Here is a 24,760-nt window from a genome sequence, read left to right as displayed (position 1 = left end):
GTTTCTTTGTGTGCAGATAGAAGAAAGGATGTCTACTGCCCAAGAGCTTTCAGAAAGCTGGAGGGAGATCAAAGAGCAGAAACAGGATCTAACAGGCTTGTTCCAGGACATGGAGCAGCAGCTTCTCAGCCTCTCGAGAAGACCAGCAGAGCTGGAGACGAAGATTGCTCAAAACATGTTGTTACAAGCCCAGGTGGGTACAAGCGTCACCAGAATCATCGCATTGACCTTGTACCTTTTTTCCTGTGTATTAGCCTTTGGTGTGAGAGGAGACATTTAATCACTAGTCCTATTGCCTGTGTCTCAGGAGTGCTGCCAGCAGCTGCAGTCCAAACAGAGCACCCTCACTAAAATGACAGAGACCGTGAGCCGACTGATCGGCAGCCAGGACACTGCAGAACATGCAGAGCTTGATCGTCTGAGCCACTCTTGGCTTGAGCTCTGCCACCAGGCAAACAAGCTCCAGACCCAGAGAGAGGAGGATCTGCAGAGATCCAAAGATTACCATGACTGCATCACTGCAGTGGAGGAGCTGTTTGAGCAGGTGTCCAAAGAGTGGGACAATCTGGCAAGGTGGGTTTGAACACAAGGCAGAACCTCTAATCGGTAAAATTAATTAGTGATATGACCAAATGTGTTAAATTATCGATGTAGTTTTTTGGCTTTCATCCTTAATTTTCTACATTTACTTTCATGATGTTTTTTTTTTTATAAAAAAATACTTTAATATATATTATATTAATATATATATATTATTATTCATATATATATATTATTCAGTGAAATAACACTAAAACAGGACTTTACTATTTTAAATTCAGGAATATTTGATGGTGACAGTTTTTAGCAGTTTCTGTCATTTTTATTAGTGATTAGCAAAGTTAGCATTGCTAACTGTAACATCAGTCTGTGTGTATTTCCAGATTGTAAATATATCAACCTAGTGTGAAAGTCTGTTAATAAATCCTTAGAAGTTTAACAATTTTAGACCCAAGTTTAAAATCTCCACCTGTATATTTTTGCTTATTTTAATTGTACGCAGCTCTTTAAATGTCCTGTGAGTAAATATATTTGGCCATATAACAACTGAAACTTTCAATATCTAGCAAGTTATTTTCACAATTTACCATCTAGAAGAATAATCGTCAGATAAATTTGACTTGGGTGAAATTACCGTAAAAACCCGATGTTGGCTGGAAAGCGCAACGTCTCCCCTTTCAGAAACCGTTGGAATTTGTCAGATGGCGCAAAATGTGGCAGAATTACGGTACATCGTCCATAAATCGTCGCCAATACGTTCGGTCTGTTAGAGTTAAGGGTGAAACCTGAAAAGAAAAAAAATAAACATCAGTTTGTTGCTTCCGTGTGAACAAATGTTCAACAAATATGTAATGAATTGTTCGGGGGGGGTTTTATCGCCACAGAACCGACGCTGAAAGTTCGTCTCAGCATTTGGAGGCTCTAAGAAAACTCGCTGTGACTCTGGAGCAACAAAAAGGAGCCCTGGAGGACCTTAAAGAGCAGAAACAGAAAGTCATCCAGCATTTAAACTTGGACGACAAGGAGCTGGTGAAAGAGCAAATCAGTCACTTCGAACAACGATGGTCTCAGATGCAACACCTGATCGAAAGGAAGATCCAGGACTCCACGGTGACCCTGGAGGACATGGGCCAAGTGGAGGCCCGTCTGAGAGAGGCCCGGGACTGGGCGGAGGAGCAGCAGCCCGCCCTGTCCGAAGCCATGAAAATGAGCCCCCCGCCCGAACTGGCCCAGAGTTTCCTGTTCGACCACCTGAGCATCTGCAGCGAGCTGGAGGCAAAGCAGCTCCTCCTGGCTCAGGCCATGGCCGACGCCGACAGGGTGCTGCCGCGGCTGGGCCTCAGCGAGCGCCAGCACCTGCAGCAGCTGATTTCCGACACGCAGTCGGAGGTGGAGTCTCTGAGCGTCAAGGTGGTGCAGCGGAGAAAACACCTCAGCAAGGCTTTTACAGAGAGGACGCAGTTCCTAATGGCTGTCAGTCAGTCCATTTCCTGGGTTCAGCAGAACGAGAAGAAGGCCCAGGCAGAAGAATACATCGCTTTGTTACCCGACGACCTGGCTAAGCAGGTGCGAACGTGCAGGAACATCCAAAGCAGCCTGAAGGCCTATCAGAGTGAGCTGACCTCCCTGTGGTCCCAGGGGAGAGACCTGATGAGGGAAGCCAGCGACGAGGAGAGGAATGAGATTCTCACAAAGTTGCAGGAATTACAAAATATCTTCGACAGAACTCTGCACAGATGCGGCCAGAAGCTACAGGAGCTTGAAAAAGTACTCGTCTCGAGAAAGTACTTCAAGACCGACTTGGAGAAAATCTGCCAGTGGTTGAAGCAAGCCGACATTATCACGTTCCCCGAAATAAACCTAATGGTGGGAGACGGTGAACTGCAAGCGCAGCGATCGAAGTACCAGCAGATAATCGAGCAGGCCGTCGAGTACGAGAACCTCCTCCTGATTGTGCAGAGAGCGGGCCAAGAGATCCTGCCCACTCTGAACGAAGTAGACCACTGCTATTTGGACGAGAAACTCAACACCCTCCCTCAGCAGTACAACAGCATACTAGCTCTGGCCAAAGAGAAACAGGAGAAAATCCAGCAGGCCATCCTCACCAGGAACGAGTACACGTCCTTCATAGACGTCACCCACAAAGCCCTGAAAGAACTGGAGGACCAGTTCAACAACCTGGGGACTCAACCCGTCGGCCTTCAAACGGAGGAGGTCGTCATTCTGCAGAGCGACTACAAAGCAATTCTGGCGGATCTCGGCAACCTGGGTCTGGCTGTGAGCGAGCTGAATCAGAAGAAAGAGGGCTTTCGTAGCACGGGGCAACCGTGGCGGCCGGAAGAAATGACTCAGCTCGTGAGCTTGTATAACGGGCTAAAGAGGCTGGTGGAGCAGAAAGTCGAGCATCTGGATGAAACTCTGGAGTCTTTCGAGGACCACAAGGCGATGGCTATGCAGGTGGACTCCCAGTTGAAGGCCACAAAAGAGCAGCTGGTGAAAGTGAACGCAGAAACTCAGTCTGCAGAAGAGAGGCTGAAGAACTACCACGCCCTGGCGGGAAGCCTACAGAGCGCCAACTCTCACTTGTCGAGGCTAATGGAGCAGATGGACTCTCTAGCGCCCCGTGTGGACCAAGCGGCTCACGACGCGTCCAAAGAGCAGGTCGTTTTGTGGCAGGACGAGCTGCGATCGCTCCAGGCCGCAGTGGGCGAACTGATCGAGGAATGCGAGAACAGGTTCATCCAAAGCAAAGACTTTGAGACGGAGATGAAGAGGACGCTGGACTGGCTGCAGCAGATCCGGGACGAGCTCAGCTGTGCTGTCATCGTTGACGTAAGAGTGGAGAAAGTGCAAGAGGAGATCAGAAAACAGCAGATCTTGCAGGAGGAGGTGCAGTCCCGACTCAGAATAGTGGCCGCTCTCAGCAGCCAGGAGAAGCAGGAGTACATTAGTGCCAACGAGCTGGTCCCCGCTCATGTTGATATGAGCCTTGAAGAAATGGCAAAATTGCAAGCAGACGTCCAAAAAGCCCTGAGTGCCAAACAGGTGGGATAATTTTGACTTAACCACAAACTCTTAATTCTCAACTTGATACGCTGCGGCCACACTGTTTACTGTCTTACCGTTAGGGGCGAGCAATATGGACTTCAAGTTTTGTCACGATAATTTGTGTTATTATTGTGATAAGAACTATTTATTATTTCTGTATGACTTTGACTGTGTGTCACAGCAATTATAACCCCACAAACACAAATAACGCTCTTGAAAAACATTCCCATTTGTGACTGGTGTCTTTAGGACACCAACTAGAAAGTCTTCAAAAAGGCAATCATTAAAAAAATAACAATGCAAAGCCTGGTGAGGGCACAAGTAAAGTCTGGTGACCCGCCAGGTTTATGATACACTGAGGGAAATCCTGAACTTTATTTTCAAATTTATTGCCATTTATTGATGCTTTACTTGAACAAACAGTGGAGAAAATAGTAAAACTAGCAATGCTGACAATATAATATCTTGAATGGCTGAGAATGTGAGGAAACAAAGCGATATTGTGAAGTTTAAAGTCCTGTCGAGTCTTTACACCACTGAAATAAAAAGCAGAATTGAACTGAAACAATTAGGTCAACGCTAATCTGTCTTTTCTCTTGGGTTTTATGTGAAGATTACTTTGGAGGAAGCCTTGGTTCTGTGTCAGAAGTATCACTTCAGGATGCAGTCAGCCTGCGAATGGCTGGAGGATGCCGTCTCTTTCCTCCAACAAGCCAGCTTGGGAGTCGATGTGGAGAACTACGAGGAGTGTCTGCGGCAGCAGGCGGACATCATGTCAACGGAGCAGGAGTTTCTCATCCATCTGGAGGAACTGCAGACGCTCCTCCCTCAGCTGGAGAACCTGGTGAACCCCACAGCGAAAGAGCAGCTAAGAGTGAGCGTGGAGTCAGCGAAGCAGAGAGGAGTTGAGGTCCGAGATCAGCTCCAGTGTCACCGAGATGTTCTGCACAGGTACGGTTTATAAGGCAATGATGACTATGATCCAGGTTGTCAGATCACTTTCATTTTAATCTGTAAGATCATTGGAATCTAATTAATTATTCTTTTCTCAGCTGTGTGGCCCAGTGGAAGTCATTCCAGGAAGCGAGGCAGACTGTCATTGAATTAATGAACGAAGCCGAAAAGAAGCTCACAGAATTTTCCACAGCCAAGGCGGCCACAAACCAGGAGGCCGAAGACAAGCTCTGTAGCCACAGGGTATGCATTGTGTTGCCTTGCAAATATATTAATAGCCCGTTGAACTGATTCACATTTTTACAGTAGTATTTCAAAATTCAACATAAAGTTGTTGTGGTTTGAAAGAAAATGATTTTTAGAAATACAAATCTGAAAACTGTAGTGTGCGTTTGTATTCAGCTCATGCGCAGCACAGTTTAATACATAATTATTTGTGCTGATAAAATTAAAATACATTCAAGTTTGTTGTTGCAACTTGACAAAAGTCATAAATCTCTGTTTTTTCTGTTTAGTCCCTGGTGTCACTTGTGAATGGGTTTCAAGAGAAACTGAGTGGTTTAGAAGAACAAGCTGCTCAGCTGGAGCTGGTGGGGAGTGACGCCAGCAAAGCCACCATCAGTCGCTCCATGACCACCGTCTGGCAGCGCTGGACGCGCCTACGCAGCGTAGCGAGGGGACAGGAAAGAGTACTCGAGGACACGGCCCAGGAGTGGAGAACATTCAGAGAAAAGGCAAATATGCAGCCTGAATGCAAAAAAAAAAAAATCTTGCAAATTTAACCGAAAATTAAAACTTTGTGATACAAAATGTCTGTTTTGTTGCAGATGGTGAAAGTACGAGCGGTTTGTGAGGAGCTCCAGAGCCGTTTCCCTGACAGCGCTGTGGAGAAGGCGTCCAAAGCCACTCTGCAGTCTCTGCTGGATCAGCACGACTTGCTGAGCCAAGACCTGGAGCGGGAACTCTCGTCCCTCATGCTGCTGCGCCAGTACGCGCTCAGTCTTCTGCACGACGTGGAGGTGCCTTCACCAACAGCAGATCAAGACGAGCTGCCTAGCTTAAGAGAGATCAGGGCGGTCCAAGACCAAATGGAAAGGTAACAGGTCGGACCAGAGTTAGTGTTGCTCTTAATCTGAGGTGTCTTTGTCTTACAAATGGCTTTGTAAAATAAGCACATTCATTTGGTAAAAGATCCTGTTGAATATTTATTTTGACATTTGCCTGCAGCCTTTTGACACAGTCCAGAACCAAGCGGGCCCAAGCAGCTCAGGAGCTCAGGGAAAGGGAGGAAGTGGAAAAAGAGCTTGGAGTGGTGAAAGCCTGGATCCAGGAGACCAGAGAGCTTCTTCTCAATCCCACCCCAGATATTGATTCTCTGTTGCAGGAACTTGAGGTGTGTCTGTTGTTTTTTTTGTAGAGATGCACCTATAAAGGTTTTCTGACTGATTTCTAATCCCTCAGTTTTTGTCCAGCTTTGACCTGCTGATGTAAACTATAGATAAATCTACTTTCTGCTTAAGAGCTAAACATTTTTTAATTTTCCAGCCATGACTGCATTAATTAAGTCATACTGCTTGTATGAGAGGAGTTAAAAAATGTAAACAGATTTTATTATAAGTCATTGCTCAAGTTTTCTTTAGCGTCTTGTATTAGCATTTGGCGCAGTTAGCATCAGCAACTGTAAACATCTGTCCTCTTGTATATTGCTTAGAAAACGTATCATCTTATTTTCACCTTGAGCTTTCAAAGTTCCCTAGCAGAGAAAAACTGGAAGTCCAAAAAAATAAAACCTTTGCTATTGTAGCCTTCCTGTTAGCTGTTAAAAGTCTTGCTCTCTCTTGCTTTGTTTGGAGCCTGTAGGAGCTATATATAATATATAAACAGTCTTCATGTCCTAAAGAAATCAGGAGCATTTTAAATAGCTTCTTATCTCTCCGTTCTTCCTTTGACTTTGTTTTTCCCAACACTCCACCGAGGGTGTAAATAGTTAAATCTGATTATTCTTCCTTCAGTAATAGCATTCACACCGAAGAGTGTTGCTGTGACCCCAACCCTATGGCTCTTTGGTGTATTTAAGTGGAACAGATTAGATTTTTTTAATTTCAGGGCTGATCAAGTTGAATATTGTCAAATTTTGGTCACCAGTCAATACCTTGATTAATATCTTTATCAGGATAGTTGTATCGTACAAACATACTGAAGTTTATTTTAATTTAACTAATGTTTGCATCACGTAATGTGTTCCTTGAATCAAAGTATGGAAAGTGGAAGCTGCTAACATCAATATACATGTACTGCTGTTTTTTTTCTTTTAAATTGTTTTTTTATTCTGTGTAGATTGTACACGGGGAAGTAATTAATTACCGGCAGAACGTGGATAAGTTAGCCGAACAACAGCAGAGCAAGTACCTGGACCTTTACACCATCCTCCCATCTGAAATCTCCATGCAACTCGCCGAGGTCTCTCTTGCACTCGGGGCGATTGAAGATCAGGTAAATCAGACCTCATAGGAAATACTCAGCTCAGAAAATTGTTCTGGTTTTCTAACCTGATTTTCACATCGTTTTGTCTGATGTTCCAGGTTCTATGTAAAGAGAGAGAATATCAGAGAACGAGAGAAATAAAGGAGGACTTCAGCTCCAGAATCCACGGCATGTCAGACAAACTGAAGACGATCTCAAACAAGTTCAAGGAGAAATCTCCTGATGTCGATCATGCCAAAGAAGAGGTCAAGGTAGGTCTTGTTTGTCAAGTTAACATATGTATTACTCTGAAATATGATTTGCTTTGCCCTTAACAACAAAGAATTGAATTTTATCCTCAGAGTCTTTTTGATGATTTGGACTCCTGCGGCTGCACGTTGTCAGAACTGGACACAGCTGTACAAGAGTTCGGCCGCAGAAACCCCCTGCTGGCCAAGCAGCTCAGTGATGCTATAAACAAGCTGTCAGAGATGCATCATCATACAACTCGATTAGCAGACTGCAGGAACAACTGGCTCAAAAAGGTTTACGCTTTTTACCCTGCTCCTAACTTAACCCTTTCATGCATGAATTATGATCCTTTGTGTCAGGATTTTTTTCGCAAATTTTTTTAAATATTTCATATATATATATATATATATATATATATATATATATATATATATATATATATATATATATATATATATATATATATATATATATATTAGGTGATCAATTGTAATTTTCTCCAAATACAAAGTTATTTGAAAACTACATCAGTAGTATTGTTCTTTAGAGGTTATCTGATGTCACAATATTTTTTTTTTACCTGCTAGAGTCGTCTACAGTAGAAGAAAGGACCGGGTCGGTCGGCATGCTCTTTTGTCTGTTGGCCATATTGGATTTAACAAAAATAATTTCTTGCATTTGCAGCTGATGGCCAGTAGTTGATGGTGTATTTTATAATGCATTAGTGTCCACTTCAGTGGTCTGTGGGCATTTATAACATAAAGATCCACCAGAAGCACAAGAAAATGGCTTTTAGATCCATCACTATGCATGAAAGGGTTAAAAACAGACAGTACTTTCCAACCGCGTTACTGTGCCTTGTAAAGGTTACTACTACAAGCATTAGTGCATTGTGTTGAGGTTGTATGATATATAGAGCAGTCTTATTTCGGATCCCATCATTTTAAATAAAAAAAAAGGGTGATTTATTTATTTTTTTATTTAAAAATATGGAAAACTGTGAGTCTTTTTCCTTCCACTTCACAAATACAGACTACTTTATTATGTTGCTCTATCACCTAAAAGCCCAGTAAGTTTGTGGTTGTAGTCTCATAACACGAAAAGAGTCGAGGCTCATGAATACCTTTGTAAATCCTTTCGCTAATAGGCCTTAAGACACACAAGGTTATTAACATGTGTCTGTTGTTGACTGTTTAGGCTGTCTGCTATTTAGACGAGTATAACGAGATGCTGGACTTCATAGTGAGGTGGTCAGAGAAAGCTAAGAGCCTGGTGAGAGCAAACATCATCTGGAACTCCTCTGTTCACCTGCAGGAGCAAATACGGATGTATCAGGTGAGCGGAGCAATTCTGACGTTTCATCGACCGAGTTTTGTTTTTGCATATTTAGAAGGGTAACCTGTAGGAGTATACGGCCACTTTGACACATATTTTTATAAAGCAGGACAGATTGACTAATAATTTTGTCACCCTTGTGCTCAGGCGGTTTTCCGTGAGTCTCGAGAGCTCCACAGCGACCTGGAGTCTATGGCAGAGAAAGTAGACCTTCTCTCTGAGGTGCTGCAGGTTGAGTCCATGAGCCAGGAGGTGTGTGAACTCAGCAGACACACCGATGAGCTGCAACAGAGCATCAAGACTCGATTGCAAAGCCTCCAAGACGGACACAAGGTGCAGTAAAAACGATGTTTTGGGATTTTCGTTTGGTAGAAAAATTCAAAATTTTAGATTAATCTATACATGTGGGTTTTTTTAGAGTATGGAAGCTCTGGAGTTTGAAGTCAAGGCCCTGCACGTTGCTCTGGAGCAGGTCCAAGCCACGCTGACGTCACCGGAGTTAGCCCGGCAGAGCCTCAAAGAGCAACTCATTCAGAGACAGGTGCCTTCTTCAGTCGCTTTTTAACTCACCGCGTTCTCACTGCTGGCGTCATAAAACTTTTTATGGGTTTTGCAGCGGCTACTGGCCGACATGGAGAGCTTCAAGCAGCAGGTGCAGGCGGTGCAGCTGTGCCAGAGCGCCCTGCAGGTCCCAGAGGAGGTGATGCCCAACCTGGCTATTTGTCGCACGGCTCTCCGTCTGCAGCAAGAAGCTAGTCAGCTGCAGCATGTGGCGATACAGCAGTGCAACATACTACAGGTGCTACAGTACAGTTCTGCCAGTAGGAGTTTGTTTTAGCACACAGAAATGAGGAAATGAATCTGCTAATGTAGCAATGTATATATAAAAGAAAACAACTAATTCTGTGTTTTTGGTGTCCAGGAGGCGGTGGTTCAGTATGAGCAATATGAACAGGAGGTGAGAGATCTGCAGGCGCTGATAGAGGAAGCACATCGGGTCATTCAGGACCGACCGATCCCCACCAGCAACATTCAGGAGCTGCAAGCCCAGATTCTGCACCATGAGGTGAAACATCTTCATTCTATCTATAACTCACATGTTGGGGAATAATTGAAAACCCCTGAATGTAAATAAATTAGAAAACATTTTCTTTATTTTTACTTTTTTCTCGTTTGTTTAGGAACTCGCTCAGCAGATCAAAGGCTACCAGGAGCAAATAGCTTCACTGAACTCAAAGTGTAAGATGCTGGCGGTGAAGGCCAAGCATGCCACCATGCTGCTGACTGTGAGCGACGTGGAAGGACTGCCTGAGGGGCTGGAGGACCTGGATGAAGAAAAGTCCAGGAAATCTTCAGGACAATCTGTAGTTGTAAGAGGATATTTCCAAACTGAAGAAATTAGGTTTTGTTATGCAATGCCGATTCTTAGTTTTTCTCAATTCATCAGCCTATGAAGTTCTTCTGCTGTTTCAGTTTTTTAAGACAAACAAACAAACATCCTGATTAATATTCTCCTAAAATCCTCACACGTCTTCTGTTGTTTCTCGCATGATCTGTCAGATGACGGCTGGCCGCTGTCACACTCTGTTGTCCCCCGTTACTGAGGAGTCTGGGGAGGAGGGCACCAACAGCGAGGTCTCCTCCTCTCCTTTGTGCCGCTCTCCTTCTCCTGTCTCTCACGCTGAAGGCCCTTTCACCAAGGTTTCTACCCTCCTCTGCTCTTAATTCTGCCAGGTTTCCTAACACCAAATAACTGAAATATCTTTATTCTTAACTCTTCTCTGTGAGCGGTGTGTGGTGTAACTCTTGAACTGCTTTCATGTAATAAAGGCAGTAAATAAAAACAAAAACAGAACTCGGCCACCGACGTTGATTTCACCTTGGAGGTTTCTCATGAGTAGTGATGTGTTTCTTTGTTTTCTGCAGCTTGGACGTGGAACCCTCACCAGAGCTCCAGTTCAGGAATTATACGACCCGACATTTGAGTCTGTGGCAAACTTAGACGACCTGCAGCGCTCATGGGAGACTTTAAAGAATGTGGTGTGTGAAAAGCTCTGTATTTTATTTCATCAGTAGCATGGCTTCATTAAATCCTAGCGTTTTAGAATATGATAACTTTGAATTAAAATGTTGGGGTGTGCAACGATTTTGTTTTCTTTTTTTTTTTTCTTTTTTAGCCACTAGATTTCATCATATTAAATTTTATCTTAGCAAGATAGTTAATCATAGACCAAGCTGTTTGGAAGTCAGTTTTATTGTTACTGATGTTAATGACTTCCCAAATTGACCGTTTGTGTGTGTTAATGCTCACTGACCCACAGATAAGTGAGAAGCAGAGATCCTTGTATGAGGCTCTGGAAAAGCAGCAGCATTACCAAGGTTCGCTCCAGTCGATCTCCTCTAAGATGGAAACACTGGAGTCCAAGCTCAGTGAGCCACTGGAGGCGGACAGAAGCCCAGACAGCAGCATGAAGGCCCATGAGGTGAGGGCTGTAAATACACTTCTTCCATTTAGAGTGTCTTTGTGGAGCTTTTTAGCCTGTGATGTTACAGTGAAGCATGAACATTTGGTGGAAATAATCCTGAATCACAGCCATGAAATCACATTTTAACTGATGTTAATGTTCCTGTGGTTCAGATTGAATTTCTGTTTTACATAAACATAGTTTTTATTTTCGTGACTTTTTATTTTTTATTTTTTTGGTGTTTGACGGCATATTTACAACATTGAATCCATTCCATAAAACTAAATTGGATGAGAAGTTTTCAGGAAAACAGACGTAAGGAAAATCTTTTCCTCATCTTTCTGTTCAGGATCTCATCCAGGAGATTCACAGTGTCCAGGGAGAAATCGACAGGCTGCAAGCGGGCTTCACAGAGGACGTCGATGCCGACGCCGTGGACTCGGATTTGGCCGACCAGCTTGCCATGCAGTCTTCACTCGCTGTGCTCGCTGAGCGGATGGCCACCATCCAAATGAAAGCTTCAGGGAAACAGCAACTACTGGAGGTAACAAACAATTTAGAAGATAGAAATATACAATAAAACCCAGCTTGAGTTCTTAGTAAGACATAAAAACTGAACACACGATATTTCCAGCAGATTTTAATCACTTTTTTAGCAAATTCAGTTTGATCTGTCTTGTTACAGGAGCGCGCCACAGACCGCCTGGAGGATCAGCGTCAGGAAGAGGCTTTGCAGTCCTACCACACCGACGTAGACGAACTGGATCAGTGGCTGACTAGAACGCGTGGCGCTGTATCGTGCATCCTCGACACTAGACCCGCAGAGGAGGCCGATGAAAACCACCAGCTCACTGAATGCCAGGTGGGCACTTGAGAGTTGTCTTAAAAATCCACATTAATAACAATTAAATACATTTTCAACTACAAAGGGCTTCTAGATATGAGCAGAGTTGATCTTAACAAACTGAGCACACTGCAAAATCTCAAAATCGTACCAAGTATTTTTGGTTTATTTTGTGGTGCAAATATTTTAGACAAAACTAAATTTACAAGTAATTTTTTCAGAAAGAAATATGACCTTTTTTTAAGTAAGTGATTCCTTAATCTTGATGAAAAAGTACTAACTATAGGTGAAATAATCTGCCGGTGGAACAAGACATTTTAACTTATAATATAGGAAAAATGTCTTGTTCTGCTCATACGAAACAAAAATTGATCTTTGTGAGGCAAAATCACATAAAAATCCAGTTCTAACTAACAAACAAGATGGTGGCAGCATTATGATGCGCGGAGGTTTTTCTTCTTCTGCAGTAAAAGGAAAGCTGGAGGTAGATGGATGGAGCGAAATCTCCATTCATTCAGTGGAGAAAGAAAAATCTCTTTCTCACACGCTGCTATTTTTGCAGCCAAACGTGGTTCTGCAAACTATAAACATAAGAAGGTTCATTCAAAGTATACTTTAGCATCAGATTTTAACAGAATTTTAAAAATTTTACCTCCTCGTGCCATGTCAGTGACTGTTGATTGATCACATACTTAAAGGAGTGAAACTGCATGTGCAAGACACATTAACATTCACATTTCCAGTATTATTCTGCATGCATGACGGGGGCTTCACAGAGAGTAAACAACAGCGTTAGTGAAGTTGGAGTTACATTCAGATACCTGGTTTGCTAAATGACTGCAGCATGAGCCTTAAGAAGATTACGGTCAGGTCTCTGTGGGACAGAGGCGTGGTAAAGCCACAGGGAGGAGTCACTGCCGTTAATACAGCCTGCGATTCGTGCTACTAGTGACAAAGCTGCTTGAATATCCAAGTGGGGTAGAATGGAAGAGCAGTGAGGAGCAGGCAGGAGGGTGAACCTGCTGCAACACTTCGAAGGAGAACCAATACTTATGTCTGCTCATAAATTGGAACTTCTTTTACCAATGGGCATTGATGAACACCGGGGATGTAGAATGGTTTTTACCACGAGAGAACTGTTATCAAATTCGTTTGAGTGGATGTGCGCTGCAGAGCACGGAGCGTGAAGGATTAGTGCTAATATGTCGCGCAGGAGAACAGGGCGGAAAGGGGGGCTGAGGATGAGGGCGTCCTCTGCCCCGCGGCCGGGGAAAGCTGCCCTGCCCAGAGGCTCCTCTGCGTAGAGTTGAGATAAAAAAAAAAGTGGAGACGTCATGTATGAGCTGGCCTCTCTGCTGCTGCTTCTGCAGAGCATGCTGCTGGAGATCGAAGAAAAAGTGCTGGCCCTCACCGAGCTGTCGGTGCGCAGCGAGAACCTGCTGCGGGAGGGCCGGGCCGACACCAGGGCGGAGGCCGAGCAGTTGGCCGCGAGGCTGCGCACGTTAAAGGGCGGCTTGCTGGAGCTGCAGAGAATGCTGCAAGACAAACAGCTGAGCATCCAGGTGAGCACTTTCTTTCACAACAGTGCAAAGGACTAGAGACGCACTGAGCCAATAATAATTGTTTCAGTCTCAATATTGAGAAGAATTCTAGATCGGGCATCAGTGAGAATGGACCCAATCCATATGGGGATATCTACTCAGTCTAATTCTATGCTTTGTGCTCTGGTTCTGGTTCCTGGATCCATGAGTCCCCAGTCAGAAGCTAATGCTGTTTGTGGGGCACGTCTACTCCGAAAGTTTGGAAACCCCTTGTTTTAGGTGTTTTTGTGTTTTGACAGTGTTGTACGTTAGCCTGATTTACAATCCTAAAAACTGCTGCCTCCGTAGGGTTCTCTGCAAGAGCCTGAAGACAGCGAATCAGACTCCAGTCTCTCGTCGAGTCCCAGTGTGCAGGACTGGCTGGTCCAAGCCCGGACCACACGGACGCAACAGCATGAAGACAGTCTGCAGAGGCAGAAGGTGACAGTGGTTTGAATGGAGTGAATTCACCCATTGACATTTGTAGATGTGTTTAAACGAGAAATGTTTTATTTTTTGCAAAAACATTTAAAAACCTTGTAGCCTTCTTCTTTTAATTTGCTATTAAGCAGCACTTTGTGTGGGTCTGTCACAGGGCTTAAATGCAAACAATTCAAGTACGAGTATGCAAATTGTAAATAAATTAAAGAGAGGCGTGAACACTGTGTCGAAACAGAAATATGGCAAATGATCAGGATAAATCCTAAGTCGTGTCTTGTTGACTGAAGCATGTTTTGTTCCATCAGGCTGTAACCAGTGTGTGTGTTTTTTTGAAGGAACTGGAGGAGCAGCTTGCAGAGCAGAAGAAGCTTCTGCAGTCGGTGGCGAGCAGAGGAGAGGAAATTCTCATCCAGCAAGCATCGCCCAGCAGCGCCAGGTACGTTACCGACGCAGCTCAGATCAGATCGAGCTTTAATAAGCTGAGCGCTAATCACAGATGCATTTGGTTTCTGCAGCACGACAGAACCGTTCTCGCCTGCAGCTCTGTCTGAGAGCAGACGAGACCAGATGAGGCAGAGATGGGAGAGCCTCAGACTGGAGCTCAAAACTAAACTGCAGCTTCTGCAAAAAACTCTGGAGCAGGATCAAAAGCAGCCGGTACCGCATGTTTTTTTTTCTCCACATCTGGATGTGACAGAAAAATATCATAATGTGAGGGGTTTTTTTACTATCCTGTCTGTTTTTTTCTTCTTCAGGTGTTTTCTAGAGCGACTCGCGTGACATCATCTGGGCCACTGTTTAAAGGAGACACCCAGCCTGACAACTCCTCTCTGAAGACTCTCTACGACAGCTTCAGACAGACAGTGGAAGGAATGACCACTCAGGTTATCACCTTCCTGACACTATTTCATACATCCTAATGTGTGTTGTTGGTAAATATTGACGAAATAATCTTGTTCGATGTGCATTTTTGTACGTAGGCTGGAGGTAGAGGTGAAACCCAGGTGGTTCAGATGGAGCAGCAGCTCTTCACGGCCGTGTCGACCACGTCTTCCTGGCTGGACGGAGTGGAGAACAACGTCTTCTCTGGCTCCGTGCTCATGGCTGAAAATGCAGAGACCCAGTTACAGAATCAAGAGGTATAAAATTTACCAATTTTCGTCTTTATAAGGTATTTCTTCTTCACAACGTGTGGTTGCCCGGCTCTAAAAAAATAATCTTAATTTTGTAGCGTTAATAAGGTATTTTAAACTGTTCAAAAATATCAAAAATCCTCACTTTGCTTTCAAATCAATTTACTAAGAGGGCAAGTGGTGAACTGGCTGCTCCCTGCAGGAATTTAAAGTTAGACCGATGTGGAAAAGGATCAATGCAACCAAATCTGACAGGTTGATCAGGTCTTTGTGGTTCAGTGAGCCAGACCATCTTGATGGCTCCTTTTTTGAGCTGCTTCTGTTTTTCTACTTTTTTTTCCCATCACGTTTGAACAGCAGAAGAAAGCGAGGAACGCAAAACAAACTGCTTCTTAAAAATTATCTTCAGGTTTGAAACGGCCAGTGAAAAATTTAAAAAATGGTGGATGTTCGAGGCCAGAACAAGAAAAAACATAAGAAGTGGTTATATATTTATTTCTATATTTAAATTTTTTAAAACATTTATTTATTTTTCTGGCTTTACATTTATCTTGATTGAAGGAGATGACTCTGTACCTCTTTTTTATTACACATAATTCTCCAGATGAGTCCCCTAGCCCCCTCTTTGGGGGCCGCCTCTGGAAACAGCCTCACTCACTCAAGTTTTTTCACATGTAATTTAATAAGTTTGAAATTTCACATCCAACACATAACTCACTGTTTAGAGCTCAAACATTTTTCTGAGAACCTATGTGAGAAAAGTAAGACCCTTTACTTTACAGTTTGACATGTAAAGACAGACATCAAAAACACTCGCGTCTTGAAGGTTTTGAAACATCATATTTAGGATGAGAGTTTAGACTTGACCAGATTTCAAATCACGACAAAAACTGATTGAAAAGAGAAGTTTAATGTGCCTGAGAGGTCAGATCTCATGTGTTTGTATGCGCTACATTTCTCAGGTAATTTTAAAGTTGAATGCTATTTCCTTCTTTTTTTCATCTTCTCTACAGATCCTGGAAAAAGATGTGAAACACGTGACGGAAGAGGTGAAGCTCAGCCAGGCTCTGCTAGCCGGGTCTTCAGGGTTGAAACACGAAGACCGCGTGCTGCTGGAGGACAACCTGGACTGCCTCAAGGAGAGATTAGGAACGCTTGGTGGAGCTCTGGGTCAGCGGCTTGACCACATGAGGACCAGAGCACACAACCTCACCGCCTACCAGGTTTACCCTTTACTTTCCCTCTTTGTTTTTTCAATATTTTAAAATTTTATGGTACTGATTGGTAGCACTGTTATTGTACAACTTACAGTCAGATTATTTGTCATCTTTTGTCTGAAACAGACTGAACTGCAGCTTCTCCAAACTGCTTTAATTGAGACTAAATGCCAGATCCTTCAAGCCCTCGCTGGAGCAATGGATAGACCAGCTTCAAAGCAAATGGAGGTAATTAAAGTACGATCTTAACCAGACTTGCTCTCAGTGTGAGTGAGAAGCAAAGAGTCCACGATCAAAGATATTTTTAGTTTTTAATCATTCATAAATGCCTTTCACTTCTACCAGGTCATCGCGAGTGCAGAGGACACGTTAAAGGACTTTGAGCAGAGAATCATAGAGCTGAAAACCAGAGGAGCAGCACTGCAGGCCGATCAGATTTCAGCAAACAAATTGCTTAAACTCCAGGTAATCAATAATAATTTTTAGATAAAGCTGCTTAGGGCTGAAACGATTCCTCGAATGATTCGAGTACCTCGATTACTAAAATTCCTAGAGGAAAATGTACCTGCCTCGAAGCTTCGTTAATTTATGTTTTATTAGTTAGCGCACCGTGTTCCGGCCGGGACTTCATTTGCGTTGCGCGGAGCTCTCACTTCCGCCTCTGAGTTGTTGACAAAAGCTAAGTCTCAGCGGCATAAAGTCCAATCTTCAAGATTGGCCCGTGGGGATTTTATTGATTGATGATAATGCCCGACTTTTTATCCTTTTTGGGGAACCAATAAGCATCCTTAAAATGACTGGGGGAATGCCTGGAGTACGGCAGCATTTCTCCTCCGGGGCTGCTGGTTGAAAGCGAACGGCGGGAAGAGCGCTGAGGTGAGCGGATAGCCTGAACAGGGCGGGCGGCTGAGTAGCTGATGCTTACCGTGTAAATGTAGCTTTACCGACGAACCGCACAATAAATTTCATATCCCGGTCTGAAGAAACGGGTGGCGGAGCGCATCGTACATGGCTGGTAGATGAGTTTCTGAGTGTGACCAGTGAAGGTGTCGTAAATATCCCGTATTGCTTCCCCCCGTGTTCGTCCCCCGGTCTAACGGTTCGTCAGTCCGCTGGTCTATTTCCTCCCCTCCACCCCATCTTACGTTCGTTCATTCGCCCTCTCCTCCCACTCAGGCGGCATTTCCGTATTTTCAAACCCAAAGCATGACAGGTTAGGTGGCAAGGTGAGTTTAATTAATCTATTAAACTCACTGAAGATGAATACATAAACTAAAAGCTGGATTGTAGACATTTTTTATAAGCATATTTGTGAGCCTGCCTCTTTGTTATTAAATTCAATATAATTTCAGATTTTTCTATAACTTTTCTTCTGGTTAACTTAGAAAGTGAGCTATTATTGTTACAGGTTAGTTTTCTAAACTACAAAAAAGCAACTGTTAGGGATGCTCAAATATGAAAAATTGGACTGATATTGATATCTGATAGTAACACCGGTATTATGCCAGATTTACCAATATTTCATTTTATAATTTTTTTTTATCCGATTACTCGATTAATCGTAAGAATAATCGATAGATTACTCGATTACTAAAATATTCGTTTACAACAGCCCTAAAGCTGCTTCATATCACAAAATGTAATTATTGTCTTGTCTGCATGTAGGATTCGTACGAGGAGCTGTTGATGACGGTGGGGTCGAGACGCAGCGGGCTGAACCAGAACATCGCTCTGAAGGAGCAGTACGAGCGCGCGCTGCAGGATTTGACTGACCTGGTCGACACAGCTAAAGACAAGATGGCGGCCGACCAGAGAATTGTGGCGAGCTCCGTGGAGGAGGTTCAAAATCATCTGGATAAGCATAAGGTATTTTCAGTTTATAACCCTTGAATTTTGTAATTTCCAGTCGTGGAAGTGAAAACGTAGACAACAATTCAATACTTTGTGCACAAGAATTTAACAATAAGAATGAAATACATCATGTACATTGAAGTTATGGATGGATTGGGGAGAAAATTCTGTTTCTGTTTTAAAATTTTCTGAATGCAGTAACTAAAGTAAAATATAGTGTAGTTTATGTTGTAACATGGCAAAATGTGTGAATACTAATGCATTGTAACTTCTCAGAATAGTGGACTTTGTGCATGTTTATAATCAACCCAATTATTGCATTCGTTGTCATTTTTCCTAGGAGTTTTTCCAGGGTCTGGAGTCCCACATGATCCTAACAGAGACGTATTTTAGAAAGATCAGTTGCCTTATGCTTCCCAAAGAAAACCAGAACCTGGAGGAAACGCTTGTTGAGGCTCGGAGTGTCCTGAAAGAAGCACACAGCAAAGGAGTTGAACTGGAAAGTATCCTGGAGGTGAGGAAAACGTAGAACGTTCTGTACAAACTTTAAACCAACATATAAACGAACAATATTACTGTTCACATTCTGCTATTTGTTTGAGTCGTCATGATTGAATTGTTCACTTTTTTCGCCCGCTCAGACTTGGTGCCGTTTAGTTCAGGACTACCAGAATCTGAACCGGCAGCTGGAGGCCGTCGAAGGAAGCGTTCCCTCTGTCGGCCTGGTGGAAGAAACCGAAGAGAGATTAATGGACAGAATCTCTTTGTATCAGGTGAGATGTGATAGCAGTTTAGTTTTAGGGTGAGATGTGTTCATATTTAATAGTTTAGTCAGATCACTGCAAAAAAAATCCCAAAATCTCACCAAGTATTGTCTAGTTTCTAATGTAAATATCTTAGCACAAAAGTGACTTTTCAGCTCTTTTCAGGTTCCAGTCCAGCAAAAACAAAAAGATATATTTTGTTTTTGTGTGCTCCACTCTTTGCAGGGCTTAAAGGGGAGACTGACGGAGCACCAGCACAAGCTCCGCCAGGTGCTGGACGACGGCAGGCATCTGTTACAGTCGGTCTGCTGCCCGGCGCTGGACAATCAGCTGGCGTTGCTGGGAGAGCACTGGCTGAGCAACACGGCCAAAGTCAACAAGGAACTGGAACGCCTGGAGGCAATCCTAAAACACTGGACCAGGTCAGAAATACCTAAACTACTTTTAGCTAACTCACAAAACTTGTATATATTTGTACATCTATATGTATCGTTTTCAATGGTGCTTCTGCAGGTATCAAAAGGAGTGTGTGGAGATTAGTGAGTGGCTGCAATCTGCTCTGGAGCGTCTGGAGTTCTGGAACACGCAGGCCATGTTGGTCCCACAGGAGCTGGAGACGGTCAGGGACTACCTGGCTGCTTTTCTGGTGAGGACACACACACACACACACACACAGAGTTTTTTTTGTTTTGCTTTTTCTCAAACAGTGTGTCTGAATATTATACGGACTTCCTAATCAGAACCTTTCGTTCTTGATAAGAATCGAAGAGTTTTAATTATAGACGTCACTTTAGAAGTCCAGTCCAACATTACATCTTTTTCTTTTTTTCTTTATTTTTTTTAAATAGATTTTCAGTATTAGAAATCAAACACACATCAACACACAACAGTCAAAGGAAGCGTAGCATCAATCACAAAACAAAAGAAGAGTTTTGAAAAGCATTGTTAAAGGAAATTTGAGTCAAAAGACTTTCAGTATTAGGTCAATTTAGTCCAAATGTTGTAAAACATGCCCGTTTGCATCCTCAGGGAGAAAGACGACTTTTCCATGACTTATGTTTCATCTATTATATTTATGTAGTCATCAGTAGTAGGGGACTGCACTTTCTACCGTTTGCTAGTGATAGCTTTCTTACTTACAACACGTAACATGTTCATTAATCTTTTATCTCCGTCTCTCCATTTAGACATAGGTATATCACCCAAGTAATTCGAAGGAAATATATAATTAACACGTTCACATATCGCTTCCCAGTAGTTTCTTCACTGAAAAACACTCATGACTTTCTCGCTGTAGGAGTTCTCAAAAGAGGTGGAAGGGAAGTCGAGTCTGAAGAGCTCAGTCGTCTCAGAGGGAAACCAGCTGCTGCGGCTGAAGAAAGTGGACACAGTGGCTCTGCGCTCCGACTTGGGCCGCATCGACAGCCAGTGGGCCGAGCTCCTCACGCGCATCCCTGTGGTTCAAGAGAAACTGCACCAGGTAAAGTCACATGCAGCCACGCTGAACAGGCTTAGCTCCTTCAGGGCAAATAGGATTACCCCGTCCCACTCCTTCACTCGGAAACACCCTTTTGATGTGACCGTTGACCCAAAACCTGCGACACGTGCATTTTAAGACAGTTTTTATACATTCACCTGCTTTGGGTTTTTTTTAGATCCAAATGGAGAAGTTGGCCTCCCGCCATGCTATTTCTGAACTTTGTAACTGGATTTCACTGATGGAGAGTGTGATTGAGGAGGATGAAGAAAACCTCAAGAGCGCTGTTGGATCGAATGTGATCCAAGACTACTTGCAAAAATATAAGGTGGAACTTTTTAAGTTAGCACAACTTAATATTTTAAATGGCATTATTAAATCCCAGCATTCATTTAATTGGACTTTAAGGGGTTATAAAAACTGCATTCAAAATAACTTTTCTCTGCCTTTTATAAAAAATATACATTCAAGTTTTTTTAAATTTGGCTCATCATCCTTTGGTTGATTCCCCCGTTTTCCTCGGTTTTAGGGATTCAGAGTGGATTTAACCTGCAAGCAGCTGACTGTGGACTTTGTCAACCAGTCAGTTCTGCAGATCAGCGGTCAGGACGCCGAGAGCAAGCGCAGCGACAAAACCGACTTCGCTGAGCGTCTGGGAGCCATGAACCGACGCTGGCAGATCCTACAAGGCTGCATCAACGAGAGGGTGAGCCTGTATTTTAATGAGATTATTACAACATATCTTATTCGTGTTGTTTAACTGTGTACCATAAAGTCTAAATATTTTATTTTACATTTTAATAAATTAAGATCCAGTTCCTCGAAAGCCTCTTAAAGATGTGGCTGGAGTACGAGTCGAGTGTTCAGATCCTCAAGTCCTGGATGACGTCTCAAGAAGAACGGCTAAAGAGGAAACACAGGATAGAAGATTTGACGTCGGTGCAAAATGCCCTCAAAGACTGTCAGGTGGGTCTGACATGTTGATCCAGATTACATCTTTACCACCTTTTGATTATGTGGCTTTAGTTCTTTGATGGGTAAACTGGATATTTTTTAGGAAATGGAAGAGCTGTTGAAGGAAAAAGAGAAAGAACTGGAGAGAGTAGAGGAGCAGGGCTGTGCTCTTGTTCAGAACAAGACAGATGAGGCTTGTGCTATCGTCATGGAGACCCTCCAAAGCGTCAATCACACCTGGGCCAACCTGGACCACTTGGTACTTTTAGATTTTTACTCCAGCCTACATATTTATCTGAGTTGTTGGGTTTCATTCCTGTTTGCTGCTGATTTCTCTGCAGGGCTGAGCTTTCGGTTCACCAAATCTCTGTTTTCACGTTTCATCTTTAACAGATAGGACAACTAAAGATTAGCCTGACCTCAGTGCTGGATCAGTGGAGTCTGTACAAGCGGGCGTCAGAGGAAATCAATGGCTACCTGATGGAAGGACGATACTCTGTGTCCCGTTTCCGCCTCCTCACTGGTTCTCTAGAAGCCGTTCAGCTGCAAGTGCAAAGTTTGCAGGTTTGTTAACATAAAGTTCGGATTTTTGAACACATAATTTAGCACTAGGACATGTTTAGCATTCAGCATATATTTGTGTGCTTTATTGTAAAGGATCTACAAGAAGAACTGGAGAAACAGGAAAGCAGTCTGAGAAAGTTTGGAGCTGTGACCCACCAACTTCTGAGGGAGTGTCACCCTTCAGTGTCGGATTCCCTCAACAATTCCCTCAAGGACGTCAATGCAAGGTGACTTTTTCAAAAAATAAATACGTGTTTTATTCTTTTTCTTTTCTGCAAAGCTCATATATAACGAACTTTGTCTTTGAGTAAGTTTAACGTTAGTCTTCCATTCTCCACACTCAGGTGGACCGGCCTACTGGAGGAGATAGCGGAGCGTCTGAAGAGCAGCAAAGCCCTGCTTCAGCTGTGGCAGCGCTACAAGGAACTCCATGAACAAAGCTGCAGCAGCATTCAGCTCCAAGAGGAGAAAGCAGACCAGCTCCTGAAGAGCGCCTGCAGAAAGGACATCGCTGATGAGGAAGTTTCCAACTGGATCCGGGAATGCAGTGTGAGTTGGACCGCCAGACGACTTTTGTCGTACAAAAAGGCAGCCAGTCATTATCTGTCAGACTAGTTTTACTGTCGCCATTGAAGAAAATGTTTCCGAGCTTCACGATGTGCAGTTTTGGTTTTCTGGCACGCATTTTGTTCTGTAGGTCAGAAAAGTTCAAGTTCATGTTTGCTGGGTCCCTGACATGAATGTGTTATGTCTTTCTTCCAAGAATGACTTTATTTGTGCCTCTAAGGTTAGATTTGTGACGTGTGTGACTCGGGTAGTGCTATCAGTTTTTTCGATTGATCACTTTTCTGTCTTTGAAGATTTAATTTGTGGAAAATTTTGATTATTTTTGTGTGTGTGTTAACCCGCCCACATACAACCATCTTGTTTACAGCTTTGATTTATTTTGACTTTGAATTCAGGTCAACTCACATCAAGAATTACTGAAATAAAAGCCAGACATTTAAGATATTTTCTTTTATTTGTATTTCTTTAGGAAAACAAGTGAGAAAAGAAAGAAAATCATAAATCAAATATCCTAAAATTTTTCCAATCACTAAATAATGTTGCTCTATCGTGTAAAACTCTAATGAAATATTGGTGTTTCAGATTTTTTTATTTTTGTGGTTCTGTTCGTCAGGAGGTGCTGCGATCACAGGCTCCAGTTCTGGCCTCCCTCCAGATTCTCCAAGAGCTGGGAGAGCAGCTGAAGCAGCAGGTGGACACCTCGGCAGCCTCCGCTGTCCAGTCTGACCACCTCTCCCTCAGCCAGCGCCTGGTGGGCGTGGAGCAGGCCCTGAACAGACAGCTCACCGCCTTGCAGGTAAAACAAACAAAAAAACAATATTGTGTAAGTCATCAGCCTTTCAACAAGCGTCATAAACGTCACATCTTTGCGTGTCTCCTCCGTCAGACTGGAGTTCAGGACTATGAGACGTTTAATAACCAGCTGGAGTCTTTGGGCTGCTGGTTAGTTGAGGCTGAGGACGCGTTGAGAGCTCAAGATCCCAACGGCTGCACCGACCTGACCATCATCCAGGACCGCATGGAGGAGCTCAAGGTTTCTTACAGCTTTCTTTTCTCTGGTCAGTTGGATAAAACTGCCTGTGAACAAAACGTGAAGAACCCAAAACCTTTTTTTTCCTGTTTTTTTTGCAGAAGCTCATGCTGAAGTTTAGCAGCATGACGCCTGAATTAGAGCATCTGAACGAGCTCGGGTATCGGCTCCCTCTCAACGACTTGGAGATCAAGCGCATGCAGAACCTCAACAGAAGCTGGTCGACGGCTTCGGCCCAGACCACAGAGAGATTCAGGTGCGACATGTGCATGATCCCCAAAACTGTTGTTAATCATCCAGAGAACACAGGGCATGGATATTAAATGAGATTTCAAAAAGGATTAGATTTGGGATGACGCCATATTTTAAATGATTTTTGCTTCCTTGCAGCAAGCTTCAGTCATTCCTGCTGCAGCAGCAGACCTTCCTTGAAAAATGTGAAACATGGATGGACTTCCTGCTACAAACTGAAGACAACCTGGCTGTGGAGATTTCTGGAAACTACCAGAGCTTAATAGATCAGCAAAAAGCCCATGAGGTTCGAGTTTGTCCCACATGAAGCATCCTGAAACTACAGATTGTTGGTTTTTTTCTCATGCTGGTAATCACATTTTTCTTCCAGTTATTCCAAGCTGAAATGTTCAGCCGCCAGCAGATCCTCCACTCGATCATCAGCGATGGACAGAGGATGTTGGAGCAAGGTCAAGTAGACGACAGGTGAAATATCTTACAATGTTTTAGAAATAAATCCAAACTCTTATCGTGAGCCAGTGATTCATTTTAATGGATTCTGCTGGCAGAGACGAGTTCAACATGAAGCTGACTCTCCTGAGTAACCAGTGGCAAGGCGTGGTGCGCCGCGCTCAGCAGAGGCGGGGCATCATCGACGGTCTCATCCGTCAGTGGCAGCGCTACAGAGAGATGGTGGAGAAGCTGCGCAAATGGCTTCTGGAGGTCTCCCACCCTGCAGAGGTGCTTCAGTCAGGAAACGCCATCCCCCTGCAACAAGCTCGCTCCATGCTTGATGCTGTCCAGGTACAAAATAATAATAATAATCCACAGTTTTGAGATGTTGGTTATTACGCGTGTTTGTTCACTACAAACCTCCGAAACCTTCCCAGAACATAGTTTTATCCTCATTTTAAATTACACACTGGACTCTAATGAGTAACAATTACGTGACTTCTCAAGTCCAGTTAGATTTTGTTTTGTAATATCATAGTAATTGGGTGTAAACCTAAACAAATGGTGCTATTTCTAAAGTTACCGTATATTATTCTC

General features: G+C 43.4%; 1 protein-coding gene across 1 annotated transcript in view; it reads left to right on the top strand.

The window, feature by feature from the left end:
• syne1b (spectrin repeat containing, nuclear envelope 1b) overlaps positions 1-24,760 on the top strand; it is a 99,263-nt gene that overhangs the window by 57,306 nt on the left and 17,197 nt on the right. Inside the window, exons 73-122 of the mRNA XM_088002672.1 lie at positions 17-193; positions 308-573; positions 1,425-3,585; positions 4,202-4,539; positions 4,641-4,785; positions 5,058-5,276; positions 5,370-5,638; positions 5,770-5,935; positions 6,880-7,035; positions 7,125-7,277; positions 7,368-7,550; positions 8,455-8,592; positions 8,740-8,925; positions 9,011-9,133; positions 9,209-9,391; positions 9,515-9,658; positions 9,774-9,962; positions 10,153-10,293; positions 10,519-10,632; positions 10,914-11,075; positions 11,407-11,601; positions 11,743-11,919; positions 13,272-13,463; positions 13,791-13,922; positions 14,258-14,358; positions 14,438-14,579; positions 14,678-14,806; positions 14,903-15,061; positions 16,069-16,278; positions 16,399-16,500; positions 16,618-16,737; positions 17,938-18,138; positions 18,464-18,637; positions 18,765-18,896; positions 19,113-19,309; positions 19,401-19,533; positions 20,185-20,367; positions 20,543-20,692; positions 20,894-21,070; positions 21,175-21,330; positions 21,422-21,577; positions 21,712-21,882; positions 21,976-22,109; positions 22,227-22,431; positions 23,063-23,245; positions 23,336-23,482; positions 23,581-23,735; positions 23,870-24,017; positions 24,102-24,196; positions 24,280-24,514. Coding sequence (XP_087858798.1) covers positions 17-193; positions 308-573; positions 1,425-3,585; positions 4,202-4,539; positions 4,641-4,785; positions 5,058-5,276; positions 5,370-5,638; positions 5,770-5,935; positions 6,880-7,035; positions 7,125-7,277; positions 7,368-7,550; positions 8,455-8,592; positions 8,740-8,925; positions 9,011-9,133; positions 9,209-9,391; positions 9,515-9,658; positions 9,774-9,962; positions 10,153-10,293; positions 10,519-10,632; positions 10,914-11,075; positions 11,407-11,601; positions 11,743-11,919; positions 13,272-13,463; positions 13,791-13,922; positions 14,258-14,358; positions 14,438-14,579; positions 14,678-14,806; positions 14,903-15,061; positions 16,069-16,278; positions 16,399-16,500; positions 16,618-16,737; positions 17,938-18,138; positions 18,464-18,637; positions 18,765-18,896; positions 19,113-19,309; positions 19,401-19,533; positions 20,185-20,367; positions 20,543-20,692; positions 20,894-21,070; positions 21,175-21,330; positions 21,422-21,577; positions 21,712-21,882; positions 21,976-22,109; positions 22,227-22,431; positions 23,063-23,245; positions 23,336-23,482; positions 23,581-23,735; positions 23,870-24,017; positions 24,102-24,196; positions 24,280-24,514 — 10,404 coding nt within the window. The remainder of the gene's footprint in view (positions 1-16; positions 194-307; positions 574-1,424; positions 3,586-4,201; positions 4,540-4,640; positions 4,786-5,057; positions 5,277-5,369; positions 5,639-5,769; positions 5,936-6,879; positions 7,036-7,124; positions 7,278-7,367; positions 7,551-8,454; positions 8,593-8,739; positions 8,926-9,010; positions 9,134-9,208; positions 9,392-9,514; positions 9,659-9,773; positions 9,963-10,152; positions 10,294-10,518; positions 10,633-10,913; positions 11,076-11,406; positions 11,602-11,742; positions 11,920-13,271; positions 13,464-13,790; positions 13,923-14,257; positions 14,359-14,437; positions 14,580-14,677; positions 14,807-14,902; positions 15,062-16,068; positions 16,279-16,398; positions 16,501-16,617; positions 16,738-17,937; positions 18,139-18,463; positions 18,638-18,764; positions 18,897-19,112; positions 19,310-19,400; positions 19,534-20,184; positions 20,368-20,542; positions 20,693-20,893; positions 21,071-21,174; positions 21,331-21,421; positions 21,578-21,711; positions 21,883-21,975; positions 22,110-22,226; positions 22,432-23,062; positions 23,246-23,335; positions 23,483-23,580; positions 23,736-23,869; positions 24,018-24,101; positions 24,197-24,279; positions 24,515-24,760) is intronic.

Source organism: Poecilia mexicana, unplaced genomic scaffold, assembly GCF_051168715.1.
Source record: "Poecilia mexicana isolate PSO_F unplaced genomic scaffold, ASM5116871v1 scaffold_22, whole genome shotgun sequence".
Classification (NCBI taxonomy): Eukaryota; Metazoa; Chordata; class Actinopteri; order Cyprinodontiformes; family Poeciliidae; genus Poecilia; species Poecilia mexicana.
Note: the sequence above shows the minus strand (reverse complement) of the source record. Positions and strands in the feature narration are given on the sequence as shown.